The following is a 10,510-nucleotide window of genomic DNA, read 5'->3' as shown; positions in this document are numbered from 1 at the left end:
AAACGGATGTTTCTGGTTCTCGGGATACAGACTTTTCAACCTAACATTCAGTTTCCCATGAAAAACGGAAGTGGGGACTCCGTCAGGCGTCTTTCTACGCCTGCTACATTAGGTTACTAAATCACAAAGATACTACTGGTCCATACAAAGACCAACAAAACAACAACCAGTAGATCGGCCGTACAGATGAAGTGATGGAAACCTACAGTATGAGGTTGTTTCTCTCTTCTATCATCCTCTCTCAGACAGAACGACATGCTCTGTTTGGCATTCTGCCGTCCTTCCTCCTCCATGCTCCTGTGAATGTTCCTCCATCGCTCCTTCCTTGCTCCGTTGGGTGCTGTTCCTTCACTAGACCACTCTTTCTGTCTCTTCCACCTTTTATTAGGGTGTATTCTATCTATTCTGTCTATCAGGTTGTATAATTGTGTGGCTTCCCCTCATTCTGTTAGTATAACACATTTCCCCAGTATAAAGAGTTATTACATTTACATGAGTGTCCAGCCCCATTGGCACCATGGTGCGTCTCTCTACCTTTCACTCATCTTTCCCCTCTCACCTCGTCTCTTCTCTCTCTACCTCGTCCCGTTCCTCTCTCCCTCGTCCCTCTCTCTCTCACCTCGTCCTCTCTCTCGCTCACCCTCGTCCTCTCTCTCTCGCTCCCCCTCGTCCTCTCTCTCACCTATCCTCTCTCTCTCTCCGCTCACCTCATCTTTCTTCTCACCCTCATCCTCTCACCCTCATCCTCTCTCACTCCTCGTCCTCTCTCTCCCTCGTCCTCCCTCTCTCTCACCCTCTACATCTCTCTCACCCTTCTCTCTCTCTCGTCACCCTCGTCCACTCTCTTCTCTTACCCTCGTCCTCTTCTTCTCTCTTTGTCACCTTGTCCTCTTACCTTGTCCTCTCTCTCACACACACACACACACACACACACAACCACACACACACACACACACACACACACACAACACACACACACACACACACACACACACACAACACACACACACACACACACACACACAACACACACACACACACACACACACTTCTCTCCCTCTCCTCACCCCTCCCTCTTTTTTCTTTCTTGACACTCATCTCAAAGGGTAGAGATCAAAGGAGTGTGTCAGAATCTTGATAGATGTGTTTGTGTGGACGTGTGTGCCAATGCGCACTTGTGTGTATATATGTGTGTTTGTGTGTGTGTGGGTCACAGTGTGTGTGTGTGCAGTGTGTGGGGTGGTCATTGGTTCAATGTGTGACTGTCCCATGCTGCATGACCAGTGAGGAGATCGATGCTGCTGTGGCTCTCACCTCTGACTCATAGCAAGGGCCAGGAGCTTTATCCTGATTACTTGACTTGATCTGGAAAAACTCTGGGCCCTATAGGTAAAGCATCAATAGCCATAGTAGGACAAGGATAAAGAGGGGAATATGGATTGACATGCTAAGCCACAGACGASATTTGGGCAGTGGTCAGTTTTAGATCTGTCTACATAAAGTCTCTCCAATGCCCATGCAGAACATCTACAGAGAAAAAAACATGTATTGCTGGTAAGAAGAATAACTCAGTGCTACAGACATCCAGCTTCCATGTAATTGCCCATAGCTGCATTACTAAATATAGCTCCAGTCAAGTGTTCTCTCTTGCAAAGTTATTTGTTTATTTATTTGTTTATTTTTTAACATATCGAGTACCAAAACATTGATACACTGATAGACAAGGACAGTCACACAAATTTAAAACACAATAATATACAAACAATGCAACAAAAAAATTATACAAACAATAAAACAAAAAATGGTGTGTGTGTTAGAGTGATTATGGAAGAACACTTTCCGTATCCAGTCCTCGCCTGCCTGCAGGAAATGTACCAGTGCATTACAGCTTCATTTGAAACTCCACCAAAAGACAGACTGTTTTCCCTCTAGACAGTTTTACAAGATAAATTTGTTTTACAATGAAGTTTACAACACCATGTGAGGAGTGTGCTAAAACGACCGTTAATCCAAGTGCCAATTCACCATTAGCCAGGCCCGTCTGTGATCACAGAGGAGGCTGGTGGCAGAGTTGACTGTATGCCAGGCCCCATGCCCAGATTACTGACACCACTGGGGGGGGAAGATGAAGAGAGAGAGATGGAGGTAGGCAGAAAGAGACACTACTCCTACCACTAACAGGGGAGGTAGGGAGAAAGAGACACTACTCCTACCACTAACAGGGGAGGTAGGGAGAAAGAGACACTACTCCTACCACTAACAGGGGAGGTAGGGAGAAAGAGACACTACTCCTACCACTAACAGGGGAGGTAGGGAGAAAGAGACACTACTCCTACCACTAACAGGGRAGGTAGGGAGAAAGAGACACTACTCCTACAACTAACAGGGGAGGTAGGAAGAAAGAGACACTACTCCCACCACTAACAGGGAAGGTAGGGAGAAAGAGACACTACTCCTACCACTAACAGGGGGCTCAAATGAAGATGATCTCTCCTAGATGGTAAATTCATCATGAAAACAAAGCGACAAAGACAGAGGAGAGGAAGAGCAATTTGGTAAATGTTTTTCTATGAAGAGGAGAGAAAGTGAATTTAGTAGAAATGTTCCGGCGTTCCTTGGCGTCTGCGCGAACATAGTTAGGAGTTCCACACAGGGGTCTGAGAAGCTCCCAGTGATGTGAACCCTCCACAGTGTCCAGAACTCGGTTAGATGGTGCCAATCTAACCCATTAGTTTAGGATTGAGGACTGGAGGTCACTCCTAATACTTATAGCTGGACACAACAGATGGCGTGGGATATGGACCTGGAGCATGACTTTACATCTCTTTGGAGGTATGGAAATGTATGAGAAAGTGTGATTTTAACCTATCTCTAACCTATCTATAGTGAAGACTTGTAGGCACAGAACCTTTGTAATGGCAATAGGTTATTACACATTAACAAGCACTTAATTGCATCTTCTTAAGCTCTGCATTAACGTTCATAAACGCTCCTGTCAACAAGGCAGGATGGCAAAATGGTGTCATTGCCCACCTTACATCAACCTGCAGTTTTTCACATCAGCATTCATTGTAATCTTGTTGTTCATATTCATGTTGTAAKTTGTCCCAAAGCTGTTGTTACCAACAGGTTACAAGAGGCTTGTAATGAGAAGACCCAAAGCGTGGTGTATTTCCCCTGACTCCCCAGCCTGCTGTACCCTCCACACTACCTTCCCTGGACTTTATGAGTTCTCAGTAATTATCATGACTCTGAGGCAGCCAACAAGAGAGGTTCATTTATCCACTAAGACACATGACAAATGGAGGAGCCAAACTATTTAAATGGGAACAGCATGGAAGCCAATGAAAAGACTAATTGGATGAAGGTGTCGGAGAAGAGGAGAAGTGTAGAGCCAGATAGTGACTATACGCTAATGTATAAGGAAAGACAAAGGAAGAGAGAGAGTGGGGTATACTATCAATGGGAGATAGACGCCAGTGCTTTACAGGGCATTGTATTTCCTGTACTAGTCCATCATCTCTCTCTAACCAAACAGCTTACCTCCATACATTCTCACCCATTCCTAACCTCTTTCATTCCTCCTCTCTGTCTCTCAGCAACCTCTCTCCATCCATTCCTTTAGTCTTTTTCACAGCACTGTTCCTTACTTCCATTCATTTCTCCGCTCTTTGTCTCATAGGTTCTTGCTTCCAACACAGGAAGATCCAGTAGAGCTGATGATGTGATTGATTGAAATATTTATAGCCTGGAAGCCGGTGTAATGAGATGTGTGGAATGTGCCTATAGGAGACGTGGTGGTGCCAGACTACCAGGCTACCCACAGGGATAGGGAATGGTAAACAGACCTCTAGCCCCCCCCCCCAATGAGGTATCGCTCAGCCCCAACAATGGCCCTCTCACTAGGACGAAGGCAGAATATCTGGGAAAGGAGTATTGGTTGGTATTGGCTTCTACTCCTCTCCTTTCCCTCTTCTCCCCTCCCTTTGTTTTTTCTACCTCTTTTGTCTCTCTTTCTCGTTCCTCACCCTCTTTGTCATACCTCTTTCTTGTTCCTCACCCTCTCTGTCATACCTCTTTCTCGTTCCTCACCCTCTCTGTCATACCTCTTTCTCGTTCCTCACCCTCTCTGTCATACCTCTTTCTCTCCTTTTCTCTGGCCTTCATGTCTCCCCTTGCGCTCTTTCCTTGTCTCTCTCAGGAACTCTGTGGTGGAGGATAATTCAGATGTGGTCTTAGTGTAGACTCTGTGTTTGCACAGACAGCACTGTGCAATGGTATCAGCAAAGTGATATAGGCGAGAGAGGAGAGAGAGTTTCTCTTAGGGTGAAAGTCCCCAGTCATTAGGCTACCAGGGGGGGGGGGGGGGGGGGGGGGGGGGGGGGGGGGGGTGTTCAGCCTTGTCCTCTGGGGTATGTGGAAGCTTAAGCCATTGCTTCACTGAAGGGAGAGAGTGACTCTATCTCTCCACTCTGCTAACACACACACACACACACACACACAACACACCCACAGCACGACACACACACATACACACACACACACGACACACACCACCACGACACACACACACACACACACACATATCACACCTACACACACACACAACACACACAACACACACACACACACACACACAACAGAGCCGCAGGTATTGCCAACTGACAGCGCCTACCACAGTGCCTCAGTGGGGTTTCTTTGTAAATACCTGTGTGCTGGCTTAACAGATCCAAACAGCCTTTAGTACAGAGTGAAAACAGTGTGTATGTGTGTGCACTCATCTGTGTGCATGTGTGTCTATGATTTGAGTTCAATAGAACAGTATCATTTTCCTATTCACAGCAGTATCACGCCCTGAAAATGCCTGTCATGTAATAACAGTATGGTGTGGAAGATGAGTTTCCTCTCACCCTCTCACCCCCTCAGCTTCTCTCTCCTCCCCCTCTTCCCCCTCACCTCTCCCTCAAACCAAACACACACACACACACACACACACATACTTCCTGCAGCCTGCTACTCGTTAGGAAAGCTTTCATGGTCAGGCCCAATAAAACTTAAATTGTGGAGCCTGCAGACAAAATGGCGGCGTTGTGGCTTTAGCCCGTGTTAATTGCATAATCTCCATACCAGACACCGGAGAGCTTCCCCATCAGGCTACCCTTATATACCACAACCAAGGGCCAACATAGAGCCACATGTGTTTAAATATACACAGACACTCACACACATGCATGCAAGGATGTACAAAAGTGAGGGAAAGAGAAAAAAGAAAGAATTTCACATTTTTCTCTGTCTACTGCATGTGGTAGGAGGAGGAGTCTGTAAGGTCGTGCCCTTGTGACACAGAACATCAAACTGCGCTACTAAAGTATAACAATACAATTAGCCACAAGAATGCAGAACAGTTAATAATACAGTACTGTGGCAATGTTGTAAAATATCTGCTGTTCATTTCTTCTAAGAATAACTATTACGTGTGATAAGAGATGGTGTGAGCGGGTGGGTGTGTCTATATAGTTGAGGGTGTACTGTGTGATACGTGAGAGGACAGTAGCTAATGTTAGGAGTGATCTAGTCACATGGAACAGCTAATAAGAATAGAGTGACAGTAGCTAATGCATTCATAAACAATATTGTGTGATTACAAATAGATCCATGAAGCAGGATGGATATGACCATTTATGGTGTATGGCACACTTTCTCTCTCTCAATCTTTCCATCCTTCCCTTAGTCTCCCTCTTTATTCCTCTCCTCTCCTCTTGTGCCCTTCCTAACAATATCTACATACAAAACCCCTAGAATCATAAATTAAATCCTAACTGCAGCTTGTCTTCCTCTTCTACCTCATATGGCTCCCTCAATGTCGATTTCCACCTAAAACACCAGACGGTAAACCCGCCATTCTCCCTATTGCTTAGTCATATCTTAGACCAGAGCGTCTAGCGACTCTGTCTACTTAACTCTACACATTACTTGCGCTCTCCTTCGTATGCCTAGGCGTACCACAACGTACCACTTTCTTTATCTGGTTTACTACATAAATTCCTCCCGGAGCGTCTCCATATAGCCGTCTCCCTCTCCTTCTCCTCTCCTCTCCTCTCCGGCTCAACAAAAAAAATTTTTCTGTGTGTCCATGGGTGTAAGGTTCCATTTATCATAACTGGTTCGTTCAATCCTATCACGTACTAAATTCCTCTAAAATCCTGTCCCCACTCCTCTCCTTCCCTCGTCCTACGGCCGTACTTATGTTAGAGTTACTTGGCCCCTTGCATCACTAGCTAATCATCTGGCTTGTCCCTATCGGTTCCTTCTACATCTCTCAAATACTGTCGGTAACATGCTCAATACATCTCCTCTCTCTTTGATGGTGGTAGGTGCGCGAGTATATGAGTCATGAATCTAGTAGGAAAAACTTAACTATTTGAATGAGGCACATCTCCATCAGGAATTCTGAGATCAGAAACAAAGCTAAAAGCATCGTCACGTTTCAATTGGATGACATTACACATCACGTCATACTGTATGCGGTTCACATTACGGTTTTGTGCGCCAGTAAGTCAGTAGAGGTGCATTTTTGTATGCTAGTAGTCCTGCACTGACATTCGAGTTTGTTAAAAAAGATAAGACCAAAAAGAGATGTAGCGGTTGCCTTGAAGTACAGACAGGCTTATTAGAGAGGAAGCCTGATGAGAGAACGCAAGGGACAGTTAAAGAAACATGAAGTGTGTTGAATACACCAGCGGGCTGCTGAGAAACACCAGTCGGACACTCTGTCACTGACCGCATTCGCTTCACAGCGTAGGAAACCATTAGCCCATTAAATACAGAATGAACCACCATGACAGTACATACCACACAAAGGGATACCACTGGCCTAGAGATGTGCTGAGAGAGGACGAGAGAGAGATCGGAAAGAGGGAGGGAGAAAGAAAGATGGACTGAGAGAGAAAGAAGAGCGGAGAGAGATGGAAAGAGGGAGAGAGAGATGGAAAGAGGAGAGAGAGAGAAAGGAGAAAGAAGGGAGAGAGAGATGAAGAAAGAGGGAGAGAGAGATGGAAAGAGGGAGAGAGAATGCGAAGAAGAGAGGGAGGAGAGAGAAGAGGAAAGGAGAGCGGGAGAGCAGATGGGATTGAGAAAAAAGTACAAAATCTGTGAAAACCCAAATGGCACCAACTACTTTCTGTCAGAGTAGATATACCACAACTGGCAATGTTCCAATGTGTTTCCCCCCACCCAAAGACACACACACACAACACGGACAACACACCACACACACACACACACACACACCCACCACACACACCACACACACCACACACCACACACACCCACACACAACACACACACACACACACACAACACACACACACCACACACCACACACCAACACACACACACACACACACACACACACACACACACACACACACACACACACACACACACACAGCAAAGACAAGGGAGACAGTCAGAAGGGTACAGAACAGATAGACAGTGTTTGGGCAGGTAGCAGCATGCTCCCAGTCTGTAATTGCACCTTGAGGAGTGATGACACAGATAGGCGCATGCACACGGACGCTAGCTGATGATTGGTGGACTGGAACCCGAGGGCAGCTGCTGATCCACCTGTGACACCTGAGGCCTTCAAGCTGTCAAGACACATTGTACACATTCCTTTAGAAATAAGGTATGGATAAGTCCACATGTCCACGGTAGCCGATAAGGTATTTTCAGTGATGCATTAAATCATTCAAAAGATCGTGTAAACATCCCTAAAAACAAAATTGATATATCTAATTAACCAAATTAGACTAGACAGGTGAGTGATCTTTCTCTTTCTCTCTTCGCCCATTTGTTCTTGTCTCTTCCATTCTGTCCACCCCCTTCTCTCTCTCTGGCTCTCTCTCTCTCCGCCTCCTCCTCATTCGACCGAGTAGCAGCGCTGGGAGAGCATCATTATCTTTACCGCCGTTTTACCGCTCACTCATCTGCTGACAGCTGCCATCTCCGGTAATACCATACAGAGACGTTCTTTTTCGTTAATGTTCACCTGTTAATTTTCTGGAATTTTGTAGATTCATAATATGTTTATATTGCCTTTCCTCAGGTGACTGCACAGTGTTTACCGAATTGTCTTCCCAGAGGTGCAGATAAATTGTGTGAAATTGATACAGTGGTTGATGTATCTACATTGAAACCAAAAAGCCCCTCGAGGTGCCCCGAGAAGAAACCGGACTGCTCTCCCCTCCACACACACACGCTTTCCGTGCAGCACTGCGCAGAAACGGGGCGCAGCGAACCAAGAGGAGAGCGACAGTAGCGAAGCCCAACGTAACAGAGGAGTTTGGACAAACGGCTGGCATTAGATGAATCCCGTTCTTTAGGACAGCTCAATCACACTACACCCCTCTTTCGGATTTGAACTTGGCCGTGTGACGGTAATAGTGTAGGATGGATTTCCCCGTGTTTATGGCTCTGTTGATTTGCGCGCAGACGGTCCCGGGATTCGGGGATATGGGGAGCGGAAAAGCTCAGAGTTGTTCGGATATCCGACAGTTCTACAATGGCAAGGGATTCAGTCTGAACGGAGTGCCTCAATCAGAAATATCAGGTAGGGTACTGAGTCTATCACTATAATGCTGCTTTGTGCATCCAATTGACTTTGCGTTCATGGAGATCATAACTTTATTTGTGTATGAAATGGATGGTTACTGTAACACCTGAGCCCTTGATAATAGGCTAAGCAACTCTAGATTGTTTACCGTTTTGAGAATAAGATAGGTAGACTACTTACAAGCCTACCTATCAGATTAAAAGTATGTTCTAATAACATGTTCTTTGCAGCACCCCAAACTCTGCTTCCCCTGCAAATAGACTAGACTACTTAGGATTTCAGGTTCAACTGATATATATATATATATTGTGCTTCAGCATTACTTGTCACCCCCTCAGAAACTGTAGGCTATATTAAACATGCCAAATCTGGTACTTTACAATTTGTAGCCTACTGAAAATATTTTGTAGTGAAACAGAAAATCTCACTTTCAAGTGGAACCTTGGATTTCAAAAACACTAAGTCAAAATAACCCATTATTGACTTCTTATTGTAATCGGTGTCATCAGCGTCTAGGCTACTTCTAGCCAGTAGTGATCATGCATATCCTTCATGTCTGAGTGTCCCACGCTGCTCTGCCTTTCCACCAGTCTAATAATTATCCTTGCAGTGAAACCTCAGACCGCCTCTCTCTCTCTCTCTCTCTCTCTCTCTCTCTCTCTCTCTCTCCTCTCCCTCTGCTCTCTCTCTTCTCTTCTCTCTTCGTCTCTCTCTCTCGCTATTCTCTCATTCTTCATTCTACCCTGGTCATATTCGCTAGAAACTCCTGCTAGCCAGACGATCACTTTACCAGCATAACCATGCAACGGTGATACTGCACACAGGCGCGTACACTCACACTCATTATCCGCCCACCCCATGCACTCACACACATTGACTGTGTTCTTCCAGCTCTTTTCATAGAAACGGTTACAAATCAGAATTCAGCATGCCCAGTACACAGCACAGTAGAGCACAGCTGATTATATGTATGCCTTCCCAGGAATTCACCTATATAGGGAATAAGGTGCCCTTTGGGATGTAACCATGGTGGTTAGTTCAGCCTGATCACTAGAAATAAACTGGGCACTGGGTGCAAACTTGTGATGCTCAAACCACTGAGCCACCACAGTTCACAATGCTTTAGCAAGCCTTGAGACTACATGGTGATAGTTGATAGAACATCGGCGTGTTGTTTTAATAATGTTGTTATAGCCCTTTACTGCAGTCAAATGACCAAATCGCCCTCTAGTGGACTCTTGGGTGGAATGTTATTCATATTATTCATAATTTTTTAATGAATAAACATATATGGTTTTGTTATATTTCAGTCTTCTGCAAACTCAAAATTGAATACATTTCAACTCTATATATGATATGGTATTGGTGTTTTCCTGTGTCAGGTTTATACTGTTGTTACAGAGTAGATTTGTTTAAGACTACCAAGAAACACTCTGTGTGACCCTGATTTAGCTCGCCGTAGTAAGACCAAGCCTCCCCAAAACCGTAGCCCTAACCTTAACCACTCGGAATTAATATGTAAACTTAACCCTTTGAGTTGTTTCTGTTTTAACCCTGTAACCACACAGAAATTGAAGTTCATCCATAATACATCCAATTTTGAAGGGAAACTATGAGATCTTGTTGGGTTAGTTACCACACTATGCTGGTTCCCAGTCCACACTCCAGCACAGTGAGAAAGCAATCACATAGTTACAGTATATAGGCCAGCCAGGTCCCGAAGACATAAAGAGATGTCTTCAAAACCCTCCTGTAGTGGCAACGGTGAGCACTATTACCATCAAGTAGGCTTGGATAAGCACTGAGCTCTGTCTCCTAGGGTCGCAGGTTTAATCCCAGTGCTAGATATTTGTTTTTTATTTTAACCCTATCCCAAACCTTGACCCTTAACTTAAT

General features: G+C 45.1%; 1 protein-coding gene across 2 annotated transcripts in view; it reads left to right on the top strand.

Annotated features, from left to right (window-relative positions):
* Positions 1 to 7,937: 7,937 nt before the first annotated feature.
* LOC111979670 (glypican-1-like) overlaps positions 7,938 to 10,510 on the top strand; it is a 175,131-nt gene continuing 172,558 nt past the window's right edge. Inside the window, exons 1-2 of one of the 2 annotated variants that reach the window (XM_024010291.2) lie at positions 7,938 to 8,010; positions 8,108 to 8,611. In XM_024010291.2, coding sequence (XP_023866059.1) covers positions 8,452 to 8,611 — 160 coding nt within the window. In that variant the 5' untranslated portion in view covers positions 7,938 to 8,010; positions 8,108 to 8,451. Of the gene's footprint in view, positions 8,612 to 10,510 lie in introns of both variants that reach the window. The other variant, XM_024010292.2, reaches the window with a different exon arrangement.

This window comes from Salvelinus sp. IW2-2015, linkage group LG19 (assembly GCF_002910315.2).
Source record: "Salvelinus sp. IW2-2015 linkage group LG19, ASM291031v2, whole genome shotgun sequence".
NCBI classification, from domain to species: Eukaryota; Metazoa; Chordata; class Actinopteri; order Salmoniformes; family Salmonidae; genus Salvelinus; species Salvelinus sp. IW2-2015.
The sequence above is the reverse complement of the archived record's forward strand: the minus strand, read 5'-3'. Positions and strand labels throughout refer to the sequence as shown.